This window comes from Styela clava, chromosome 11 (assembly GCF_964204865.1).
Source record: "Styela clava chromosome 11, kaStyClav1.hap1.2, whole genome shotgun sequence".
Lineage (NCBI taxonomy): Eukaryota > Metazoa > Chordata > Ascidiacea > Stolidobranchia > Styelidae > Styela > Styela clava.
Window position 1 is genome coordinate 7,727,403 of NC_135260.1, and position 26,609 is coordinate 7,754,011.

Below are 26,609 nucleotides of genomic sequence, written 5' to 3' on the forward strand. Positions count from 1 at the left end.
CCATTCCAAATACGCAAATAAATTCAAACGAAAATCCTCTTCCGTAAGCTTCAGATTTCAGAATATAGCAAACTGATGACAATGTTATAGAAGTAAACAAAAAAAATCGAGGCTCGAGGGAAAATGGGTAAAAACTGTATTCAATTGTACGTCTCGATGAACACCTTGCTGATTAGCCAATGTTACGGAAGTAAACCCTTGCCAACGCTACGCATAATCTTGTTTATGGTTGGTGGGTTTTATTGTCACATACTCCAGCCTTGATGATTAACTACACATTATCAACTGAATAAGACAAAATAACGTGTCAAATAACGAAAAAAGTAAAACGAAATTGTTAATCATAGGCAATATTTGTTCATACTGCTTTGTTTTTTGTACAGTATTTGATCGCGCAGCGCTTGAAAATTCCGAATTACTGTAATTTTACCCCTAAAGTACCAATTGGATTTACAATATGGTAACCGTCTGCTTAAATTGCCAAGGAAACAACCTAGATCTAATCACATCAAAAAACGAACCAAACTGATGCTATCGGAAGTAGTCGTGGTATAAAAATGTATCAAACTTTTCATACCGCTTTTCGACTGTTATCGATAGCGAGAAGTGTAAGAATTTGGGGAATTCAATTTGATACCGATTTAGGTCAATTTTGTTTGGGAATGATTAAAAGGCGGCAGTTTAATCAGTATGAATGTAAGGGTATATACTGTAATTTATCTGAGGCGTCTGTGATTTGTCAAGGATAAGTATACCAGGCATAACCATATTCATTTGAATATGCTGGAATCAAGTTTTAAATCAGGATAATAAATATGACGTGCTTCGCATTCGCTATTGTTTCATAATCAATGAGATATGGATTTACAATTTTAAAATAGCATAACTATTAGGCAATGACAGTACAATATAATTGCTTCAGTTTATGGAGTGGCGAACAGTAGGTTCAATTGTTTCGCCAAATTCAAGTCAAGTTAATGTTCGTTCCTCCAGTACGGAGATGATTGATCAGTAACATGTCTTTCTTCGTCTACGTTGTCTTCGGTTATTTCCAAATTATCAAAAAGATCTTCAATTTCTTTCATGTTATTAGCACCTTCAAAATCATCAGAAGTAAATTTTACTCCACGATAAGCTTTGTTTTTCAAACAATATTTCAGCAACGATTTCCAGTATTTATCCAAGCACAGCAATCTAGGATTCCCAACTATAATTAGAAGGGCTTTTGGTCTTGTGAGAGAAACGTTGAACCTTTTCGGGTCACATAGAAATCCAAGATGGAAAATAGCATCGTCAGTAAGGCCCTCTTTGCTGCTTCGTACTGTACTTATAATAATGACTAGTCTTTCTTGTCCCTGAAAGACTTCAACACTCCCAACGTCAATGTTTGGGTTTTTTATTTTGTTCCTAATTTTTTCAACTTGTTTACGATATGGAGTTACTATACCGATGTCGCATGGTTTCATTTTCCGCATACCCCGTATGTCCAATAATTTTTTCACGTAATCACCAACTACTTTGACCTCTTCGGGATTGAAATAAGAAGGGCTTGATTTTTCTTTAGTTTGGTTTCCTTGTACACCATGAAAAATGATCGGAAAGTCCTTGTTTGGAAGCTCTTCCCAGCCACACAGTTTTGTTCGAATCATTTGGTCTGCATTTACTTCCAGTTCATTATCATAAAACTTTTTATTAGGTATCTTCAGAATGCTTTCGTGGGACCTATAATTTTTCACCAATTTTGTGACGCACTGAGGGTTGTATTCTCCAGTTTCACTGTCTTTCTTATACAAAAAATTTGTACTCATGAGCCTTTCAAGTAGTGAAATTTGAAGTCCATGCATTTTGCATATCGGTGAGCGGACAATTGGCCCTAGTTGTTTCGGATCACCCGCCAACACAATTTTACCGCCAACAGCCAAATTACCAGCCACTGCTATTAGACATTCAGGTTCAAATGCTTGGCCGGATTCGTCGATAAATATGTTGGTGAAATGATTTGAAAGTGAAGATTTGGAAGCGAGTCGACCCGCAGTGACAAAGGTGCAAATAACAATGCGACGTTTTTTGATATCATATGATGATGGCATCATAAATCCTCCAATAGAATGATTTGTATCGACGTAATCTTGTATTTTCGAAGGTACATCATTCCAGCTTCTAGAAGTAGCGTAAAGTCGAAGCATTTCTCTTCTGTCTACGTGTTCGTGGAGTTTTTCGGCAAGAAGATCGCATGCATTGTTGGATAGTGCGCATACTAAAATGTTTCTTGATCGACATTTTCGCAATGTTTGCAGTATTGACTCAACCATCGTTACCGTTTTACCAGTTCCAGGTGGACCAAATATAATGTATATTGGAGGAGTTATACCGAGTACAATGTGGTGAACAGCTGTTCTCTGTTTTTCGTTCTTTTGTATTTTGGAATTGAACATTATCAACTGACGATCTGGCTGCTTGAATTGCGGAAATTCAGTTGGAAAAAGCATTTCATCAAAGTTTGGAATCTTACGTATCCAATCTACAGCTCTGTGCATCAACTGTAGAGGCATTCGATTGAATGTAAATGTTACGGAAAATTGCATTTTGCTTTGAAATACTCCCAAAAGCTTTTTACTGAATCCCAAACCGACGTCTTTTTCACGAACAATGTGGACATAGCCCTCATATCTATCATCATATAAATTACCATCAGCATCGAGACGGATAACGTACACTCTATCTCCCCTCAGCAACGATGGCCTTTTCTCTGCCAGTCCCGGAACCTCTAAATACAGTAGATTACGATTTAGTCGAAGTGTGGATTCAGTTGCATAAAATTTGATATCTTTCACGTACTGCAGTTCCTCGATGTATAGCAAAGTATGGAATTTCTCTGCATACAACTTGCTGTTTAGACTCTTTTTCAATTTATTTATATGTTTCTTATACTGAAATGATTTATCAACTTCATATTCCGGGAGTTGATAATTGCCTCCGGAATCTTTATCTTGAAGACAAGGCAGCGATGGGGGCAGTACCCCAGGAATCGTACTGCGTTGATATTGCATATCTATCCTAACTTTCCTTGATCCCCGTCTTGGCGAATCTTTTATTATCTCCGGGATCTTCTGACCTTGTGCTGATCCCTTTGTGCCATCTGTAACATCAAGCATCTCACTATTATCTGTTATTGCATTACATGTCGTTTTATTTGTCGTTACATTGGATTGGATATTTTTCAGGGGCATTCCTAGACATAAATGGTCTGTCTCTTTTAGATTTCCATTCAATTGTCCTTTCACTGCCCGAATTTTTGACTTTGCGGTTGCTTCTCCAGTATTTTGATTATCTATTTTTGTGTCGCTTACTAGCGATATTTTACCTTGACTGTTTTTTTCGCCTCGGAAGGTTGGCTCGTTTTGCGTATTTTTATTTTTCTCGTCTTTAACGTTTTTTCTTGATGTACGGTCGTGTTGAATACCGAGCCCAGGTTCTCTCTTTTTTCTGTCTTTTTGTTTCGGCAACGTCTGGCTATTTTTGCTCCCTCCATTTGCTGATGATGATGATGAATTTTTCAATGAAAAACGTTTTGGTTTCGAGTAATGACCCAAATATTTATCAAGCTGTGTGCGCTTAAAAACTACGATCCAATTGCTCCCCAACACACGTAAAAAATATGGCGGGTTATAGCAAAGAGGTGATAAACAGTACAAAACTTGACCGAAGGAAATATCGGTCGAATGTTCGATTTTATATGTATTGTATTCTGCCTCCATGTCACTCCATTTCCATCTTATTTTGTTATTACTTTTCTGAATGATAAACTTTAGAAAACTTTCCCCAACATTGCGGGCGTTAGAACTCCAAGGCATGTTTACGATTATCTAAGCAATTTGAGTCTAAGCGGAACGTAGCAAGATCATACAGTGAAACAAAATAGCATTCTAACGATTCTTTTACGGCAATCCCCACTATTTATCATGATAAAAAAAATTAATGTAAAATAATAACCACAACACGGTCACTAACGTAGCCTACACATTGCTCTCTCTCTCTGAGAAATACTAACGTCGCATATTTTAAACTTATATTTAGCATTTATTTGGCAACGCAGCAATCAGCGTTGTACGGTAGTATTTCACCAACCAATTAAATGCCCATTACTTCCTTATATAAAAAGTTTGTCAAAATAAGGTATATGTTACAGTCACCATAAAAGTTTTTTATAAATTGCACTTCACATAAATTTTTGATACGGCTTTTTTACTTTGTCACATCCTTTATTTTTGCTCAGGTTCGTTGATAAAATAAAGTGAGAATCACTGGCTCGTTTCTAACCACTTTACAACATTGAATAAGATTGATACTTTACGACACGTAATAAAAACTATTCAGTCAGTGATAATTCAGTCGTTACGTAGGGAAATCACCTAAGTTAGAACTGTGCAATATGTGTCAATATACGAGTTTGTATTATATATATATATATATATATATGTTTCAACATGTTATACAAACATCAATCGAGGCCATATGATCACGTATTCTGATTTGTAATGCAGTTGGATAATTACGTACGTTTCGTACCTCGTAATGTGTTCATAATTCATTTCTGAATTATAAACGGCAATCCCACACAAAAATTTCTGATACGGCTTTTTTACTTTGTCACATCCTTAATTTTTGCTGAGGGTCGTTGATACAATAAAGTGAGAATCACTGGCTCGTTTCTAACCACTTTACAACATTGAATAAGATTGATACTTTACGACACTCAATAAAAACAAGAGAGTAATGCTCAAATATATAGACACTTAGCGCCACATAATTTGGATAACGTCATAGCAAAAAAATAAAAGTAATAGCCTTCTTGAAAAAAATTCCATCTCTATTCACTAAAAATTTCAAAGCAATTGGTCCATTAATTAAAGAGAAAAGCGATTTCTTCAAAACGTGTCAATGAACAAGAACAACAAAACGATCGTTATGTCCACTAAACGTGTCAAATTATTCAGTCACTGATACATTAGTCGTTATGTAGGGAAATCACCCAAGTTGGGATTGTGCAATATGTGTCAATATATGGGTTTGTATTGCATATACATGTTTCAACATGTTAGACAAACATCATTGGAGGCCATATGACCACGTATTCTGATTTGTAATGTAGTAAGATAATTACGTACGTTTCTTACCTCGTAATGTGTTCATAATTCATAAATCATTTATTATTTAACTTTGAGTTGAGTTGCGCGAGACTATCAATCTATCCTTCCTCTGTGGCTATGCCTTTATGCTAGTACAGTGATTTTCAACCGGTGCTCCGCGAAAATTGCTTTTTTGAAGGAACGTCATAACTGAATATCAACCAGCCGATGAACTTATACAAATTACACAAGGCTGCGGGTTGATGTACTTCTAGAAACTTTCTGGATTGGGGCCTCCAGGAAATTTCTAATTCTTGCTAAAAAGCGCTTCCAATCTTGCTACCATTTTTTACTACCTACCCTTGCAAAATGAGCTTTTTGAACATGATCGACCTAGGGCTGGACAAAATAATCGAATAGCGAATGGAAAATTAAAATATTCGAATTGCATTTTACTATTCGTATATCCGATAGCACGCGACTTGTACCGCTCTGCTTGGGCACAAAACTCGCGCACCGGTAAATCAATCGCCCGGATTTGGCAAAAAGTGCGCGAACAACATTTCGTAAATGTAGAAACGTTAATTCAAATAAGGTATTTAGAATAACGTTCTCGGACTTAAGATGTTATCAATCATTCCACGCATGACCGGGATATAAAAATCTTTATCGGAGATTAAGAGTTACGAAGACGTTTTCAATACGTTTAATTAAAGACGTTTACGTTCAAGATGTGCACTTTATCGTCAACTTGCCCAGCGGTCACTCAGAAGATGCCCTTATTCCAGATTTTTAAATCACAATTCAAGATTTGCGCAATCACAGCTTTGCACTGTGGGTCTGGGACGTTTAATTTGCTGGACGATTAATTTGCAAAGCCGATGCAAATGATAAAATTGCAATGTGGATATCATCTATTGACAGGGCTGCTTGTCAGTGGCGGCGCGTCAATAAGGCCAACCGGGGCAATGCCCCGGTTGTTTTTTCGGTATAATAAAAAATATTCGAAAAATACCTCAATATCGGTTGCACAGATTGTCTACACTAGCCATATTCTCCCGACATGGTTCATTTTTCGCTCGCAAAGCCTTCGCCGAACGTCGACGGGGCGACGCCGATTTTGCCCCGGTTGCTCATTGTATATCGTATTCTCTCTTTTATCTTCCACTCGCCGCGTTTGTCTCGTTTGTTTTCTGTTTCTTTTACTAAATCATCGGGGCCGATCGGGGCTAGCCCCGAAATTATGACGACACAATGCCGTAGTCTTCCGGGAGAACTCGAAATGTCATTTAATTAAAAATAAATAATGTTTCACTATTCCAAAAAATTAAGGTTGTTGATATCGCCTGTTATGGCATTCGGCACCAATAATAACAAATAAAATGGTGCAATAACGCCGTCTTCGCGTTCTGAATATTCGAGCTAAAATGACGGTGATTGATGTCTGCCACAAACGCTTTTGCGGGCTCTTTGCGAGAAACACAAGTATAATCACATGAGACAGATTTCGTCGCGAGAGAAAAATGCGTCCCTGATTAATAGATTAGAAATACACAAATTGACGCACAGCGCCGTAGAGGCGGTAACCGAGTCCCAGGGATTCTAATCCTCCGGATTCCGTATTCTATATCGTCCATCCCTACCTGGGAGTATCAAAATTCTTACTTTTGTGTCATATTTCTGGTATGAACCTTTAATTACTATACCATAAATGCAATCGCAGAACAGCAGAATTACTCTGCCCTACTCCACTTTGATAACTTATGGTACCGACTCCACCACTCCCTACTTTATCCGGATGCCTCGGTATATCTTTTCAGTTATTTCAACCAACAAAACCATTCCAAATACGCAAATAAATTCAAACGGAAATCCTCTTCCGTAAGCTTCAGAATATAGCAAACTGATGACAATGTTATAGAAGTAAACAAAAAAAATCGAGGCTCGAGGGAAAATGGGTAAAAACTGTATTCAATTGTACGTCTCGATGAACACCTTGCTGATTAGCCAATGTTACGGAAGTAAACTCTTGCCAACGCTACGCATAATCTTGTTTATGGTTGGTGGGTTTTATAGTCACATACTCCAGCCTTGATAATAAACTACACATTATCAACTGAATAAGACAAAATAACGTGTCAAATAACGAAAAATGTAAAACGAAATTGTTAATCATAGGCAATATTTGTTCATACTGCTTTGTTTTTTGTACAGTATTTGATCGCGCAGCGCTTGAAAATTCCGAATTACTGTACTTTTACCCCTAAAATACCAATTGGATTTACAATATGGTTACCGTCTGCTTAAATTGCCAAGGAAACAACCTAGATCTAATCACATCAAAAAACGACCCAAACTGATGCTATCGGAAGTAGTCGTGGTATAAAAATGTATCAAACTTTTCATACCGCTTTTCGACTGTTATCGATAGCGAGAAGTGTAAGAATTTGGGGAATTCAATTTGATACCGTTTTAGGTCAATTTTGTTTGGGAATGATTAAAAGACGGCAGTTTAATCAGTATGAATGTAAGGGTATATACTGTAATTTATCTGAGGCGTCTGTGATTTGTCAATGATAAGTTAGATAAACTATGAAGTATACCAGGCATAACCATATTCATTTGAATATGCTGGAATCAAGTTTTAAATCAGGATAATAAATATGACGTGCTACGCATTCGCTATTGTTTCATAATCAATGAGATATGGATTTACAATTTTAAAATAGCATTACTATTAGGCAATAACAGTACAATATAATTGCTCCAGTTACGAGGGTAGCGAACGGTAGGTTCAATATTGCAATATTTGTTTCACCGAATTTAGTAAATCAAGTTAATGTTCGTTTCTCCAGTACGGAGATGATTGATCAGTAACATGTCTTTCTTCGTCTACGTTGTCTTCGGTTATTTCCAAATTATCAAAAAGATCTTCAATTTCTTTCATGTTATTAGCACCTTCAAAATCATCAGAAGTAAATTTTACTCCACGATAAGCTTTGTTTTTCAAACAATATTTCAGCAACGATTTCCAGTATTTATCCAAGCACAGCAATCTAGGATTCCCAACTATAATTAGAAGGGCTTTTGGTCTTGTGAGAGAAACGTTGAACCTTTTCGGGTCACATAGAAATCCAAGATGGAAAATAGCATCGTCAGTAAGGCCCTCTTTGCTGCTTCGTACTGTACTTATAATAATGACTAGTCTTTCTTGTCCTTGAAAGACTTCAACACTCCCAACGTCAATGTTTGGGTTTTTTATTTTGTTCCTAATTTTTTCAACTTGTTTACGATATGGAGTTACTATACCGATGTCGCATGGTTTCATTTTCCGCATACCCCGTATGTCCAATAATTTTTTTACGTAATCACCAACTACTTTGACCTCTTCGGGATTGAAATAAGAAGGGCTTGATTTTTCTTTAGTTTGGTTTCCTTGTACACCATGAAAAATGATCGGAAAGTCCTTGTTTGGAAGCTCTTCCCAGCCACACAGTTTTGTTCGAATCATTTGGTCTGCATTTACTTCCAGTTCATTATCATAAAACTTTTTATTAGGTATCTTCAGAATGCTTTCGTGGGACCTATAATTTTTCACCAATTTTGTGACGCACTGAGGGTTGTATTCTCCAGTTTCACTGTCTTTCTTATACAAAACATTTGTACTCATGAGCCTTTCAAGTAGGGAAATTTGAAGTCCATGCGTTTTGCATATAGGTGAGCGGACTATTGGACCTAGTTGTTTCGGATCACCCGCCAACACAATTTTACCGCCAACAGCCAAATTACCAGCCACTGCTATTAGACATTCAGGTTCAAATGCTTGGCCGGATTCGTCGATAAATATGTTGGTGAAATGATTTGAAAGTGACGATTTGGAAGCGAGTCGACCCGCAGTGACAAAAGTGCAAATAACAATGCGACGTTTTTTGATATCATATGATGATGGCATCATAAATCCTCCAATAGAATGATTTGTATCGACGTAATCTTGTATTTTCGTAGGTACATCATTCCAGCTTCTAGAAGTAGCGTAAAGTCGAAGCATTTCTCTTCTGTCTACGTGTTCATGGAGTTTTTCGGCAAGAAGATCGCATGCATTGTTGGATAGTGCGCATACTAAAATGTTTCTTGATCGACATTTTCGCAATGTTTGCAGTATTGACTCAACCATCGTTACCGTTTTACCAGTTCCAGGTGGACCAAATATAATGTATATTGGAGGAGTTATACCGAGTACAATGTGGTGAACAGCTGTTCTCTGTTTTTCGTTCTTTTGTATTTTGGAATTGAACATTATCAACTGACGATCTGGCTGCTTGAATTGCGGAAATTCAGTTGGAAAAAGCATTTCATCAAAGTTTAGAATATTACGTATCCAATCTACAGCTCTGTGCATCAACTGTAGAGGCATTCGATTGAATGTAAATGTTACGGAAAATTGCATTTTGCTTTGAAATACTCCCAAAAGCTTTTTACTGAATCCCAAACCGACGTCTTTATCACGAACAATGTGGACATAGCCCTCATATCTATCACCATATAAATTACCATCAGCATCGAGACGGATAACGTACACTCTATCTCCCCTCAGCAACGATGGCCTTTTCTCTGCCAGTCCCGGAACCTCTAAATACAGTAGATTACGATTTAGTCGAAGTGTGGATTCAGTTGCATAAAATTTGATATCTTTCATGTACTGGAGTTCCTCGATGTATAGCAAAGTATGGAATTTCTCTGCATACAACTTGCTGTTTAGACTCTTTTTCAATTTGTTTATATGTTTCTTATACTGAAATGATTTATCAACTTTATATTCCGGGAGTTGATAATTGCCTCCGGAATCTTTATCTTGAAGACAAGGCAGCGATGGGGGCAGTACCCCAGGAATCGTACTGCGTTGATATTGCTTATCTATCCTAACTTTCCTTGATCCCCGTCTTGGCGAATCTTTTATTATCTCCGGGATCTTCTGACCTTGTGCTGATCCCTTTGTGCCATCGGTAACATCAAGCATCTCACTATTATCTGTTATTGCATTACATGTCGTTTTATTTGTCGTTACATTGGATTGAATATTTTTCAGGGGCATTCCTAGACATAAATGGTCTGTCTCTTTTGGATTTCCATTCAATTGTCCTTTCACTGCCCGATTTTTTGACTTTGCGGTTGCTTCTCCAGTATTTTGATTATCTATTTTTGTGTCGCTTACTAGCGATATTTTACCTTGACTGTTTTTTTCGCCTCGGAAGGTTGGCTCGTTGTGCGTATTTTTATTTTTCTCGTCTTTAACGTTTTTTCTTGATGTACGGTCGTGTTGAATACCGAGCCCAGGTTTTCTCTTTTTTCTGTCTTTTTGTTTCGGCAACGTCTGGCTACTTTTGCTCCCTCCATTTGATGATGATGGTGATGAATTTTTCAATGAAAAACGTTTTGGTTTCGAGTAATGACCCAAATATTTATCAAGCTGTGTGCGCTTAAAAACTACGATCCAATTGCTCCCCAACACACGTAAAAAATATGGCGGGTTATAGCAAAGAGGTGATAAACAGTACAAAACTTGACCGAAGGAAATATCGGTCGAATGTTCGATTTTATATGTATTGTATTCTGCCTCCATGTCACTCCATTTCCATCTTATTTTGTTATTACTTTTCTGAATGATAAACTTTAGAAAACTTTCCCCAACATTGCGGGCGTTAGAATTCCAAGGCATGTTTACGATTATCTATCAATTTGAGTCTAAACGGAACGTAGCAAGATCATACAGTGAAACAAAATAGCATTCTAACGATTCTTTTACGGCAATCCCCACTATTAATCATGATAAAAAAAATTAATGTAAAATAATAACCACATCACGGTCACTAACGTAGCCTACACATTGCTCTCTCTCTGAGAAATACTAACGTCGCATATTTTAAACTTATATTTAGCATTTATTTGGCAACGCAGCAATCAGCGTTGTACGGTAGTATTTCACCAACCAATTAAATGCCCATTACTTCCTTATATAAAAATTTTGTCAAAATAAGGTATAGGTTACAGTCACCATAAAAGTTTTTTAAAAATTGCACTTCACAAAAATTTCTGATACGGCTTTTTTACTTTGTCACATCCTTTATTTTTGCTCAGGTTCGTTGATAAAATAAAGTGAGAATCACTGGCTCGTTTCTAACCACTTTACAACATTGAATAAGATTGATACTTTACGACACGTAATAAAAACTATTCAGTCAGTGATAATTCAGTCGTTACGTAGGGAAATCACCTAAGTTAGAACTGTGCAATATGTGTCAATATACGAGTTTGTATTATATATATATTTCAACATGTTATACAAACATCAATGGAGGCCATATGATCACGTATTCTGATTTCTGATCATTTCTGAATTATAAACGGCAATCCCACACAAAAATTTCTGATACGGCTTTTTTACTTTGTCACATCCTTAATTTTTGCTGAGGGTCGTTGATACAATAAAGTGAGAATCACTGGCTCGTTTCTAACCACTTTACAACATTGAATAAGATTGATACTTTACGACACTCAATAAAAACAAGAGAGTAATGCTCAAATATATAGACACTTAGCGCCACATAATTTGGATAACGTCATAGCAAAAAAATAAAAGTAATAGCCTTCTTGAAAAAAATTCCATCTCTATTCACTAAAAATGTCAAAGCAATTGGTCCAGTAATTAAAGAGAAAAGCGATTTCTTCAAAACGTGTCAATGAACAAGAACAACAAAACGATCGTTATGTCCACTAAACGTGTCAAATTATTCAGTCACTGATACATTAGTCGTTATGTAGGGAAATCACCCAAGTTGGGATTGTGCAATATGTGTCAATATATGGGTTTGTATTGCATATACATGTTTCAACATGTTAGACAAACATCATTGGAGGCCATATGACCACGTATTCTGATTTGTAATGTAGTAAGATAATTACGTACGTTTCTTACCTCGTAATGTGTTCATAATTCATAAATCATTTATTATTTAACTTTGAGTTGAGTTGCGCGAGACTATCAATCTATCCTTCCTCTGTGGCTATGCCTTTATGCTAGTACAGTGATTTTCAACCGGTGCTCCGCGAAAATTGCTTTTTTGAAGGAACGTCATAACTGAATATCAACCAGCCGATGAACTTATACAAATTACACAAGGCTGCGGGTTGATGTACTTCTAGAAACTTTCTGGATTGGGGCCTCCAGGAAATTTCTAATTCTTGCTAAAAAGCGCTTCCAATCTTGCTACCATTTTTTACTACCTACCCTTGCAAAATGAGCTTTTTGAACATGATCGACCTAGGGCTGGACAAAATAATCGAATAGCGAATGGAAAATTAAAATATTCGAATTGCATTTTACTATTCGTATATCCGATAGCACGCGACTTGTACCGCTCTGCTTGGGCACAAAACTCGCGCACCGGTAAATCAATCGCCCGGATTTGGCAAAAAGTGCGCGAACAACATTTCGTAAATGTAGAAACGTTAATTCAAATAAGGTATTTAGAATAACGTTCTCGGACTTAAGATGTTATCAATCATTCCACGCATGACCGGGATATAAAAATCTTTATCGGAGATTAAGAGTTACGAAGACGTTTTCAATACGTTTAATTAAAGACGTTTACGTTCAAGATGTGCACTTTATCGTCAACTTGCCCAGCGGTCACTCAGAAGATGCCCTTAATCACAATTCAAGATTTGCGCAATCACAGCTTTGCACTGTGGGTCTGGGACGTTTAATTTGCTGGACGATTAATTTGCAAAGCCGATGCAAATGATAAAATTCAGAATAAAATAATTTGGGCTTTGAAATCACTCTTTAATTTCATTAACATCTGTCGCTTATATGATAGCATAGTTATACCAATAATATGAAACTTTGATCTCCGCCGACCCACAAGAATAAATAATTGCGCACATTAACAAAAAGCGGAAATATAAAAACGTACAGAAGACAAAAAATTATCGATTATGACAAAATTAACCAGTAAAAATCGCTTTGTTGCCGATTTTCAATTTTTCCGTTGAATTCCAAACCGACCTCCGACGTTCTGGAATCATATCGTGTGTAAAAAATATTCATTGTTATTGGACTGTATGGTATTCGTTAGAAATATTCGAATTATTTAAGTCGAAAAAATATTTGATTTCGCCCACCACTTTATTGGCCACTATAAAAGTTGAAAAACGTGGGAATAAAAAAGAGCGTTGAGAAAAAGTTGCGTGTTTGTGTCTCTTCAATTCCAGTCAGAATCAAATACTTAAAACTCATCGAAACAGCCCCAAATATCACACTAAAATACCATTCCTGTTTTAGCTTATCATAGTATGCAAAAGCAAACTCGCAAAAACATTTATTTGTACCATACTTCAGCTCTTGTAGCTCTGAATCGGAAGTCGGAACGTGTCACGTCTTTTCCAGCTAAAGTGGACAAGGTATATTATAAATTTCGTTATTTTATTTTCATGTCGGAATGATCGGTGTCAGTTAAATGCACAATATAATTTATTTATTAACAAAATCTCACTTGGTGTTCCGCCATAATTTTAGATTAAAAAAAGTGTTCCGCGGTACAAAAAAGGTTGAAAATCACTGTGCTAGTAGATCCGTATGTGTATACTGCAAGGATGCTGTAGCAGGAATAGACATGAATATTCTATCCAATTCAAGAGTCCTGCTGCGCACTAACACAAATGTATTCCAATTCTTATTGTTTAATCAGATATTTTAAAACTGGTAAAATAAAGCTTATAAACATATACATTCATAGAAGGAGCGTCATATTCAATTCTTCTGTGTGTCGCCTACTCATCTTAGATAACATCAATTGAAAAGCTGGTGATTTTGTTATATATTCACTTCTGGGTTAAGCTCTGTCCAAACTGAAGAAGAAGGAACTCGTGTTGATGGGTTAAACTCTAGTTAACCGAAGGATCCTGCTTTTATTTAATCTCTGTTTAGGATTGCTTTAACCAGGCTTCTTAAACTTTTTCTTTGGCTTGCATGGCTAGTTTACCTTCACCTTATAGTAAACTCAGAGCGGAATGACTTAAGATGTCAATAAGCGAACAAAGCCCATAATTATTGCATAAAAATCAACATGGATAAGTTTCAGATGGGAGAAGCTCCGAAAGACAAGAGTCCCAATTTTATAGATTACCGAAAGAGGAGTGAGTAGTCAGTATAGAATCTTACCTATTGATATTTGCATTTATTTGTGAATTTCTACATCCAGAACCAGCTAAATATTTAAACGTTAATTATATGCCGTCTAAAGGGGTAGGTGAGTACAAGTTGGCAAGGCTAGGTGCGTTCGAGCAAATCGAGTGCTACATAATTGACTCGGCGGTGTGGCGCATCGCGCTAAGCGTTCGGAATACGCTCAACGCCGCATCCCGTGTTCGAATCCCACGCGGGGATAATTATGTGCGGGACGATTGCTGAACTCCTCCGCCATCAAATCCATTCATTTGAAATCAATAAATGGCTAACTAATCACATACTCGGCATGGACAGGTAACCGGGCGATTGAGCCGCCATATCGACTTTCCTCTCCCACGAGATAAATATGTAAATCCTATCCTATTTTACTCTTAGCGTTCCATATTATTCCAGATAGCATGCAAATATGACCGGGTTTACCTTCACGGATATTTACATCTATAGACACTTGCACTTATGGGGTTTCGCACCCATTGCTCTTTGTGACGCAATATTATTTAGGGTCCCTTCCATCGGCGTAGACACCATTATGACGCAATAATACAAAGAGTGCGAAGCCCATAGAATTACCTGCTGTAGTGCAGGGGTCGGCAACCTACGGCCCGGAGTAGTACAATCTGGCGCGCGACACTTCACTGAATTATAGTAACAAAACAGCTGTTTTGACGATTATATTTTTTACGTAACAGAATTTATTGTGAGATACGTGTAGACTAAATTTTATTATAACCTAATAAGTATATAACTCACAAATTCTCGTTTAATTAGCCTATAATTTGATTATAATTAGACAAATGTAAACAAAACGTAGGTTGATGCTAAGTGCAAAGAGTTAAGGGCGCAGAAGGTATTCAAATTGAATTTTTTGAAGTGCAATGCAATGAGGAAATAAATCTACATTCTATTCGAGATATGTATCATTGCTTCATCTTTATCATAAAAAGTATCATCCCTTCGGTTTTCAACTTTCTAAAAATAAGTCCGGCCCGCCAATGACTTGCAATCCGCAATTTTGGCCGCGAGCGACAAAAGGTTGACGACCCCTGCTGTAGTGTAAAGTCTAAACAACTTGTCTGTTTGCTTGTTTCATGGAAATCCTGCTTTCGCCCCAAAAGTCTCGTTGCGAGCAGCGCATTAGAAGCAGTGCATTACGCACAGTGAGGCCGCATTAGGAGCAGCGCATTGGACACGGTCTTACTACTTACTGAATAGAGCGCGAAGAGCGCAAAGTGAAAGAGCACGAAACAGCGCAGAAGAGAGGGAAACATTTTTCTTCCATTATTTGTTAGCGTCCGTGAAATTTTAAACAATTTGATGGGAAACAGTATGCAGTAGTAGGGAATGATCACGAGTTTATATCAGTAATCTTTGAATAACCTCACATGACGTAATATGAGCACACCAATAAGCAAAATCAAAGAAATTTTGGAACTCCAGAAGTATGTGCACCAAGATGGCGCACAAACTGAATACAGTATGTGTACCAGGTCAGGATGCATCATGAGAGATGTGCACCAAGATGGCGCACAACCTGAACACAGTATGTGTACCAGGTTAGGGTGCGTCATTAAGTACGTGCACCAAGATGACGCACAACCTGAACACAGTATGGGTACCAGGTTAGGGTGCGTCATGTTGGGGTATTTAAAGATGTTGAAGATTACTCATATAAACTTGTGATCATTCCCTACCACTGTATACTGATTCCTATCAAATTGTTTAAAATTTCATAAACGCTAATGAATAATGAAAGAAAAATGTTTCCATCTCTTCTGCGCTCTTCCCCTCCCCTCTGCGCTCTTCTGCGCCCTACTGCGCTCTTCGCGCTCCCATTGGACACGGTGAAGCCGCATCAGGAGCAGCATTGGGCACAATGGCAATGCGTCGCCGCATTAGAAGCAGAGCATTGCCAGGTTGAGGTCGTTTCTCGCTCTCTGTTTTCCTCTTGTTTACACTTCTTTCTCGAGGAATTGCTTTTCTTGTATCACATTCTGACATTTGGTTTAGACTATTTCACTGACCAGACTAATTTATATAGGACCAGTTTTCTGTCAGTAAAAACGCTACTTTAAATTTGTACGTTAATCCAGTACCTAATCAGTCTTCAATTCGAATATATATTTATAGTTGGTAATAAAATGACTGTGGGTGCATTCAAGAGGCGAATGTGCGTGGGTGCAAATTTCCATTACTGGAAATGTACGGTACATGGGTGCAAAGTCCGTGGGTGGGTGCAAATGTCCGTTAGTGCAAATGTACAGGGCTGCAAATGTACCTGCATACTTTTGCACCCATACATTCTGACATTTGCAGTATTTTAGCACCTATATACAGACTGCACCCTGTTTTTCTCTTCTTTCTCTATCTATTATTTATCTGTACTCTCTGACTCTGTAGTATTTTTTTAATCAGTCTTGTTTTCAGAATTTTTTTTAAAAGAATATGGAAAAAATTAGCTTGCAATTTATGGCAATTGCAGTATAATATAAGCTGCAATTAGAAAATATTTTGAGCTGCCAGTCTACAACAAAGTATATTCAGATATTTCTATACATCTTCGTCTATAATCTGACAATGGATGTGGATTTGGCAACAATGGATTATTATGATAATGCTAATTTACCTGATGATTATACATATTATGATGAACAATACCCCGTAGTGAGAGTTGAAGATAGAGTGGAATATTTTAACATAAAAGAAGAACTGAAGAATCTCGTTGAAAACTGTATGGGAACAGTCGTCTTACAATCAGCAAATCAACTTGGTATTTTGTTGCTTTCGTGTCTGATATTCAGAATCATTGCAAGGTTATCTTTTATTTTTGCATCGAGTTTTCCAAATCTTAGAATTACCCTTCTTCATATATTAGGTATTATGTTGGGATTTGTTGCTTTGTATAGTATTAATCATGAAACATTTTACACTGTTGTATTCGTGATGCTCATATATATTTTTTTAACTTACATAATATTTCATATCTTCTGTAATTTCAAATTAACATGTGGGAGAGTTGTGTCTGTGCTGACGGTTTTGTATCTATTTTCCGGAGAACTTTTGATCAGTGTTCCACAACATTGGAATCAAATTCGTGGTGTCCTGTTACTTCTATCAATGAAATCTATTTCCTTGGCGTTTAGCTTAGATAACAAAAATGTTTTGAAGCCTCCGAGTGTATTTTCATACATGGGATACTGCATGCATTCTGGTACTCTGGTATTTGGTCCTTGGGTCGAATATAAAGACTATGTCAATTCTGTATTGCAACCAAAACCAATAACTTTTACCTGGATTTTTCATGTTATCAAAAGTCTGTTTTTTGCATGCATATGTTTGTTGTTGTCAACTTGCCTTCTTTCCTATCTTTTTATTGATGCTACTCAGCCAGAATTACCTTCAATCACACCATTTGTAGCCAATTACTGGATGTTATCTTATAAAAGTGCTATTTCTTTACACTTTAGTCATTTTTATATTTGTTACTTGTCACAAACCACATGTATGCTGTCTGGTATCGGGTCTGAAAAACATTCCGATAATCAAGTTTGGTCTGAATTTTCTATTACTAAACCTTTTGCTGTAGAAATTCCAACATCTATGCTAAATGTAGTTGTAGCTTGGAATATGCAAACAAGTAAATGGTTGAAAGAATATGTATTCGATGCTTCCAAATCTTTGGGCAGAAAGATGTCTGTATTATTAACATATGTAGCAAGTGCAATGTTGCATGGATTAAGTTTTCATCTTGCTGCTGTGCTTTTATCATTAGCTTTTTATACATATGTTGAATATAACTTAAGAAAGAAGATTTCTCTTGTATTCAATTGTCCCTATGTACAATCAAGACCAAAAAAATCGGAAGTGCAATCAGCAGTGCCGCTATGGGCATATGCTTTCAATTTCATGTGGATTTTGATCAATTTAATGCATCTAGCATATCTTGGGGCAATATTTCAATCAGAAGATGAAACTATTGCGAAAGAAGGATATCCAATGAAACATACCATTGAAAAATGGGCTAACTTGAATTTTTTCAGTCACATTTTTGCATTTGCATGTTTCATTTTCAATTCTTTGATGTAGTATGAGCAGTTGTCTTATAGGAGTATACCATAATTAAAAATCATCTGAATATCAATCCAGTATAGAAGAACTACTGTGAGACTCCATTAATCATAAAATTAAAAAACTGATATTTAAATATATATTTTCATACTGCCCTTTGTAGTTACCTGTTTATTATTAATTTTTTTCCATTTGTTTTTCATTTACAAAGATATTTTAATCATTGCCAATTCGCCACAATAGCCAAATTACAAATATTGAATTGTTTCCCATCTTAAACTATAACTCAGTCACGTGTAATGTATTATTTTTTGTGTGATGATATATTCATATAATTCCAGTTTCATATAATATTTATGAATATATACAACTGCATTCTATAGTAAAACCTATCTTTTGTTCAATATAATTAAGCATCATAGCAATAATGTTCTACCTATAATTATACTTATTAGGCTTGTATTATCGCTACAAATTGTTTGTAGCCACTTTATATACTCTTACATATGGCAGACCCATATAATATACACACAGCCTACCCAATCTATCATACCTCAATGGTGGTAAAAAATGGTGCATACATGGCTACATCACTGCCTTCTAGTTCATATATCTCGATTTTTTGACTAATTCACTATACTTCATTTGTACATTTTTGGATCATTCCACTGTTGCCCAGTTCAAATAGTTTTCAGCTAAAATTGTGACAATCTTCTACCCAGCCAATGTGATTTCCTGCTAAATTTCGCAATCTTCACTTTCTAGCAATAGTGTTGTATATGTTAGGGTAATAGGGACAATGGCTCAATCTATGAAAATTACATCAGTGTCTACAACTCCTTATGAAGATCAAAAGCCTGGTACAAGTGGATTAAGAAAACCAACAAAGGTCGCTACATTATTTTAACATAGTTACTGATCGTTTGTGACGTATCACTCAAATTATTTCACACTTTAAATTTTTTATTACGTGGACGAGATTACAACTTTTGTTTATGGTGATTTCGTCTGTTATTTGAAGGGCTGCGAAGTATGAGTCGTACTTTCAAATTTCTGGAAGTTTGAGTCGAAATTTTCAGTTCGCAGGAGTCGGAATTTCGAAATTGTATTGGTGATAATTGAAATTGAAAATTCACAAAAATTAAGTTGAAGAAGCATCTGTAACAGTCCATTAAAATAGGCTTGCATACGCCAAAGCAAAACTTTTATAATCGAAGTTTGTTTATTTAGGGGTTTGCAGGCAGAGTTGAAACTTCAATCAATTTGAAGTTGAAAGAGTCTTACTATCTTTAGTCAGAGTCCAATTTTTTTCAACTCCTGATTGTAGATTTTCCTTAAATTCACAGCCTTGATTTTGAATTTCCTCGAATAAAATAAATTATTTTCAAAATAGTGAGCTTATATCATTTGAAAGTTTATTTACAGTCTCTTTTGTTTATAACAGGTTTTTCTGACCAAGGCAAACTACACAGAAAATTTTGTACAATCAATATTAAGTGTTGTCAAACCAAATCAAGACAGTGTTTTAGTTGTTGGTGGAGATGGAAGATATTACATGAAAGATGCGATACAGATTATTGCCAAGTTATCAGCAGCCAACAAGGTAGGTATATATATATATTTTATATATCAATGGTTAGACAACTGGTCAAGTTTGATTTTTGTTTAAATGGTACCTGACTTACAGACTTTTATGAAGCAAGATGGCCCTGTGTACCTTATATAAAGCGTTTCACACAACTGTGTCGGAATCACAGAATACACATTACATGCTTAAATCCTATGACCTCCACCCCACTAAGGTAGTAAAAAATTTGGTAGGCTATGCTGAACCAGTAAGATTCCAGACCTTCCTAATAAAAGGTAGCTGAACTAAACATATTATCATATATCAGTTTAGCTTGTATAGAGCTTTGTTAAGAGCAAAAGCCTAAATACGCGCTATTCAAAAAAATAAAGTTATGGTTTTGTTGCAAAAAAAATTACTACCGGTTATCAAATATTGCAAAAGTTCTTCTTGTATGCTTCTTAGTGAACAATTATATGCCTTCGGGTCATATTCTGGTATGCAACGTGCTGCTGCGTTCCACGTCATGCAAATGTTGTAATCTAAACCGGTAGGCCCACTCAAGAAAAAAATTCGCATGACATGGTCAAGTGGAATACAACATTGTTCCCATTCAAATCATTTTAGCAAGTTATTAAATTTGTTTAAGATACCTAATAGTGCGCATGATAGTGATTTTATTGAAATAATTCTGAAAATGTAAATTTTTTTTATAATTTTTGTACAGTAGGCTAATTCATTTTTTTGACTTTTTTTGTGCATTATCTGTGAAGGTTGGAAAGCTTGTGATTGGTCAAAGTGGTATTTTGTCTACACCAGCTGTTTCATGCGTCATTAGGAAACTGTCTGCCACTGGAGGTATTATCTTGACCGCTAGTCATAATCCTGGAGGTCCAGATGCAGATTTTGGAATCAAGTATAACATTTCCAATGGAGGTAATTTTGTATTGATTTTAAGCATTGTTAGGCTTTTCATCATTTCCATGAGAAATATATCACTTTCTCAAATTTCAATCCATGGTTTTAAGTTTTCTATGTCAGCCAAACAGAATACATGGGAATGAATTTTACCAAGAGTTGAAATGTAATTATTTTATAAAATCACCTTAGATTTAGCATGTACAATCTGAGGAAATTTATTTCCACAAAACAATGTTAAAAAATAGCTTTCCATGAAAATACAGTGCATTAAACAATTCAAACATTGAATTGTGTGGGTCGTTATGCATGCCTGTCACAGATCATCAAGGGCCATACAGCTTGAGTCGACTTGATAGCAGCATTTGAGACATTTCCCATGAGACATTATAATGTAGGCTACCCAAACAAAATCTAAATTTATTATAATCGTGTTAAATTTCACTTAATCAACAATTTATTGAACAATTAATATCATTTAGTGTTATGTTTTCAGTATATTAAATTTTGTGTTTTTGTATCTTTTTAGGACCAGCGCCATCACAAGTCACGGATGCAATTTTCAATGAGTCAATAAGTTTGAAGAATTATGAAACATGCTCTGATCTTAATATAGATCTTGAAACGCTAGGGAAGCAAACATTCATTGTAGGAGATGATAAGGTTTGTCATGCTCCCACTTTAGAAGCCATTTTTCTCATTTCATTTGCTGTAATCCTACCGTTAAATCATGCTTTGAGGAGGTTTCCTTGCTCAAAATTTGTGTGGACAAATTGTGACTAAAAAAATCGTGATTTTGTTTTGTTTAAATAAAATGTTTCTAATGACTGAATTATCAAACTTGGTAAATTCATCACACCGCACTGCAAAGTTATTGCACATCTATATTGTAGAAAAGCTTACTTCTGTAATATGGACTTCTCTCATTCTAATAATGCCTCATTCTTATGTTCAGAGAACCTTCACAGTTGATATTATCAGTTCTGTGAACGATTATGTTGATTTAATGAAAACTATTTTTGATTTTGACTCTATCAAACGATTTATTAAGACGAAAGATTTCAAGCTAAGATTTGATGCCCTTCATGGAGGTTGGTGGCTTGGTGCTAAATACTTTGTTTTTCATACCAATAAAAATGGATATTTCGGATAATTTTTCATCTTTGTCATATAAACGTAGTAATCTGCTTCATATACTAATCTCTGTCATATTTATAAAGTGAGATGGAGAAATTTGGTTTTATTTCTCAATATTTAAATTTATCTATTCAATATGTACATAGTATTCCAGGATTTAGATTAATTAAACAAGTTCGAATCCCATGGGGGAATAAGTATGTGCAAGAGGATTGATTGCTTAACTCCTCGCCATTGTGGGGTGGTTTGCATAACTGTCGTCTTGTTATGGCTTCTTCTACTATCAAGTCCATGAATCTGAAATAAATAACTGACTGGTTAACTATTCCCCTACCTGATGTGGGCTGGTGAACGAATAACTGTTCAATTATTCCCATTTTCCAAACTGATGTGGACTAATAACGGAACTAGACTAGGCTGTGGTTCACTATATGGTTGAACCACCCCATCCACTTTCCTCTCCTCCTTTCATCATCATTGAGAATATAGTACGACAAAAAATATTTTTGTTTTAACAGTGGTGGGTCCTTATGCCCGACGAGTGCTTTGTGATGAGCTGGGTTGTCCTGAGGATTATCTTGCCCACTGTGTACCTAAAGAAGATTTTGGTGGATCCCATCCTGACCCTAACCTCACCTATGCTCGTGACCTTGTTGTTGAGATGGAAAAGGGGATCTATGATTTCGGTGCTGCTTTTGATGGGGATGGAGTAAGTTGACAATTCTTAGGTATTTGAATTGGAACGACCTGCTAAATATAGTGGAACAACAAAAATCTTTTTTCGTCGAATGTGAGAGGAGGTTTAGTTGAACAAATTCCAATAATATATCTGTAAAAAAAGTTTATCAAAAATTTAAAATTTTGAAATTTTTTGGATAAACCTTGTGAGTTATTCTATATCTCAGCAATTCCTATTTTCTATAAAAAACTCATCATCACTTCTCACTCACTTACTCTGGGCTATATATTATAATAACAGCTATAAATTATTAATCTTTTATAGGATCGCAACATGTTGATCGGCAAAAATGGTTTCTATGTTTCTCCTTGTGATTCCCTTGCAATAATCGGAGCGAATCATGACGCAATTCCGTATTTCCGTAAACATGGTATGAAGGGAATGGCCCGTAGTATGCCAACTAGTGGTGCAATCGACTATGTTGCAAAAGAAATGAATGTGGGATTTTATGAGACGCCAACTGGTTTGTACATGCTTTTATATTTCATTGGTTCATGAAGTACATACGAGGGTGAAGGCTGTATTATTTGAATTCAGTTTTGTCGATCATTATTCTCAGATAATGTCTCATTCACTGAGTGATGCAATAGTAAATTATACAATATTTAAAAGCTGATTTAGTCAAGTTAAAAATGGCTAAAATTTATCAAAAAAACATTCATTTGTTTCATATGATCTTTGAAAGAGTTGATATCAATATCACCCGACACACGTTTTTCAGGCATACTTTTCAAATATTGAAAATGTGAAGAATTTAATGAGCTTATGTTGATGAACAAATTCATAGGATAATATTGAAATGTAGTTTTCTGAAATGGTAAATGTGCCAAAAGTTTTGTCATAATTTTAATTTTACTCTTCTGTATATCTGAAATTTTAAGACTGCTATGTAGAATGCTGATTCACACATTGGTCATTTCATTTGGAATGCAAAATCTCATCATCAATTAGGAATTTTTTTCAAATATATTTTCTTCAGTTCTCAACAAATGAAAACCTTAATTGGTTATTATCTCTACTGACAATTATTTTTATACATAGTGTGTATAGAAAGTTGAATTAATAGTTTTGAGATAATAAAGAAATCATGTTATTTTAGGTTGGAAATTCTTTGGTAATTTGATGGACGATGGTAAACTGTCCCTGTGTGGAGAAGAGAGCTTTGGAACTGGATCTGATCATATAAGAGAAAAAGATGGATTATGGGCTGCTTTAGCTTGGTTGTCAATACTCGCACATTTGAATTTAACTGCTGAAGAAGTTGTAAAGAAACATTGGGAGAAATATGGTAGAAACTGTTTTACCAGGTTTGTTAAGTGTGATATTGTATACACAGAAGTGTTCTAACATTTATTGGAATGTTTAGGAGAAATTAGATCACAGTGCACTCTGCAGTTATCACTCTTAATTTATGCTCGTGTAGATGATTCCTCAGCTCTAAGAAAGAAAATGTTCTGGCCAAATTAATATTCTCATAATCCAGTGGTTCTTAAAGTATGGGTCGCGACCCAAACATGGGTCGCGGAAGGTTTAAAAATGGGTCGCGACAAGGTCGTCAATGCAAGGGCAATCTAAGAGGAGAAGGAAGAATTTTCAGCTTTCCCAATGTTTCAATTTAGCTTCTAAACTCTGGTATTTAAAAATAATGAAATATCAAATTTCAGTCACGGAAAGAACTGTCTTGAGCTCATTGTTACATCACAATTCTGATATGCCAGTCACGTGTATTACTTTTATGGTATCGGTAACCATGCACGTCGCTTGTCGTTGTGTTGACCGCGTGGAATGTCGCCTTAGTGGATTAAAATAACTAAAAATGGGTGTCTTTTTGGTAATGTAAATTGTAATAGACGACGCAATGAAAAAGCTCGCTTCTCGACATTAGATTATTAAATACCTAGAGAAAATGTGACTTCATCTTGAGGCACCATTTACCGCGAACGAAGCAGTGTGTGCACATTTGATGAGTAAAAAGTTGTATATATTGCGAGAGATACCGAAAGCCAGCTAGGATGTCGTGTTTGCGACGGACAGCGGACGCCTTTTCTGCTACAATTCGCGACAAGGCACTTGTGCGAGCGAGGATATTTGGCACTGGCGGTTATCAAAACTAAGCTTGCAATCGCCTCGATACCCGTGACAACTTGCGTATTTCGTTAAGTAAAATGGAGCTGTGTATTGAAGATATGATGAAAAGGAAATTTCAGTTTCATCAATCTCACTGAGTCAATGGACTGTTTCCAATAAATAGTTGTCTGTATTTGAGTCAAACTGTACTAACATTAAAAACACATTTTGCGTTGTTTAGGATTGGGTCGCGAGTATTCATAAAACTCAGATTTGGGTCGCGCTCGAAAAAGTTTAAGAACCACTGTCATAATCGGATGTGCCACTAAATTTTGGATAGTCCAAACGCGGTTAGTCTAACTTTACTCAAGACGAGAGTATATGAGTACTCAATTTGGGTAGACTAATTGGATCCGACAAAATAACAACCACTTAAAACTCATTCGAATGTATTATTATCTGCTTAAAAGATTGTTCTCTATGACATAGTTCACTGCTTTTTTACTGGTTACATCTGATTAGAAATATTGCTTTTGGTCTAAATATGAACTCAGATTTTTTGAACCTAAATTCATTATTCATCTATGATTTCAGTTTCAAATTATTCCTATTCACCTTGCATGATTATTTTTATCAATAAATGTGGCAATAATTAGCAGGATTGACAAAATTATTTATTAATTTTATATGTTTTATTTATAACTTCATATCCAACTTAACAATTATTAATATAGGGAAAATATCAATTCAAATTGCTTTGAGATATTCTGTTACTTCCAGGTACGACTATGAACAGGTGGATTCTTCTTCTGCCAATCAAATGATTGAAGGATTGAAGCAACTCGTGCAAGATCAATCCTTAATAGGTACTGAACATAGCAGTTGTGGACAAACTTATACTGTTTCAAAGATGGATGATTTTGAGTATACAGACCCTATTGATCAGAGTGTTGCTAAAAATCAGGCGAGTTTAATATTTTTTTGGTATTCTGTAGTTCATAGTTTATTTTTTCAGTTCTATTACGAGTTCGTGGACTGTCTGTGTTAGCCAAGTGAATATACCTGCTGCCCATAGGTTTCAGTCCCTTTACATAACTTGATTTAAAGTAGGCGAACAAAATTAGTTACCTCCATATTGGTACACACACTTCTGGAACGCCATTTTTGCAGTAGTGACATAGACATTTCATTTTTAGCCTGGGTTCAAGGGGTATCATAATTCAGCTTAATAATCATATGGCGAACGACTTCCTGACCCGTCCATGTCGTGTATGGGATTAGTTAATCAGTTTTTCGTTTCTGATGCATTGACTTGATGGTTGACAAAGCCGCCTCCGAGGAGTCATGCAATCCTATCGCACATATGCAAACCTGAAATTGTTCAGGGTGATGAGACAAGCGTTTACTTCATGTACAGTGTGTATTTTCAGTATGTTGAAAAATAAATTATCAAACTGATTTTATTCAATTGATTTTTTCAGGGTATTCGAATCATATTTTCTGATGGATCAAGACTAATTTATAGGTTGAGTGGCACCGGAAGCAGTGGTGCAACTATTAGAATGTATGTCGACAGCTATATCGCAACAGGTACAGTTTTCCTATTTTCGGTCTTCTCTTATTTGCTTTTAAAAAAAATCATTTTCTTACTGTATTGAATAAATATGTAGTTAAAAATCCACTTGGTATATGACGTTTTAGTGCTCTCTCACTCTGAACAAGGCTCTGCACACGCATCCA

At 35.9% G+C, this 26,609-nt stretch overlaps 4 protein-coding genes across 5 annotated transcripts in view; 2 read left to right on the forward strand and 2 right to left on the reverse strand.

Annotated features, from left to right (window-relative positions):
• Positions 1–26,609, forward strand: part of LOC120347323 (phosphoglucomutase-1-like) — a 147,263-nt gene that overhangs the window by 119,335 nt on the left and 1,319 nt on the right. The window contains exons 2-11 of one of the 2 annotated variants that reach the window (XM_078117722.1): positions 19,205–19,330; positions 19,886–20,044; positions 20,782–20,944; positions 21,456–21,589; positions 21,882–22,017; positions 22,582–22,772; positions 23,067–23,265; positions 23,902–24,109; positions 25,650–25,833; positions 26,351–26,459. In XM_078117722.1, the coding sequence (XP_077973848.1) occupies positions 19,241–19,330; positions 19,886–20,044; positions 20,782–20,944; positions 21,456–21,589; positions 21,882–22,017; positions 22,582–22,772; positions 23,067–23,265; positions 23,902–24,109; positions 25,650–25,833; positions 26,351–26,459 (1,573 nt within the window). In that variant the 5' untranslated portion in view covers positions 19,205–19,240. Of the gene's footprint in view, positions 1–19,204; positions 19,331–19,885; positions 20,045–20,781; positions 20,945–21,455; positions 21,590–21,881; positions 22,018–22,581; positions 22,773–23,066; positions 23,266–23,901; positions 24,110–25,649; positions 25,834–26,350; positions 26,460–26,609 lie in introns of those variants that run through there. The other variant, XM_039417244.2, reaches the window with a different exon arrangement.
• On the reverse strand, positions 76–3,896 carry LOC120347312 (putative helicase mov-10-B.1). Its single transcript, XM_078118053.1, has one exon. It carries the CDS (start codon positions 3,852–3,854, stop codon positions 975–977), a length of 2,880 nt encoding a protein of 959 aa, XP_077974179.1. The 5' UTR covers positions 3,855–3,896; the 3' UTR covers positions 76–974.
• Positions 7,085–10,846, reverse strand: LOC144429751 (putative helicase mov-10-B.1). The gene has a single exon (XM_078117948.1). It carries the CDS (start codon positions 10,843–10,845, stop codon positions 7,966–7,968), a length of 2,880 nt encoding a protein of 959 aa, XP_077974074.1. The 5' UTR covers position 10,846; the 3' UTR covers positions 7,085–7,965.
• Positions 16,240–19,206, forward strand: LOC120347325 (protein-serine O-palmitoleoyltransferase porcupine-like). Its single transcript, XM_039417246.2, has one exon. It carries the CDS (start codon positions 16,951–16,953, stop codon positions 18,457–18,459), a length of 1,509 nt encoding a protein of 502 aa, XP_039273180.2. The 5' UTR covers positions 16,240–16,950; the 3' UTR covers positions 18,460–19,206.

Bases quoted from the DNA above. Each gene is read 5' to 3' on its own strand.
- LOC120347312 (XM_078118053.1), bottom strand. From the start codon at position 3,854: ATGCCTTGGAGTTCTAACGCCCGCAATGTTGGGGAAAGTTTTCTAAAG.
- LOC144429751 (XM_078117948.1), bottom strand. From the start codon at position 10,845: ATGCCTTGGAATTCTAACGCCCGCAATGTTGGGGAAAGTTTTCTAAAG.
- LOC120347325 (XM_039417246.2), top strand. From the start codon at position 16,951: ATGGATGTGGATTTGGCAACAATGGATTATTATGATAATGCTAATTTA.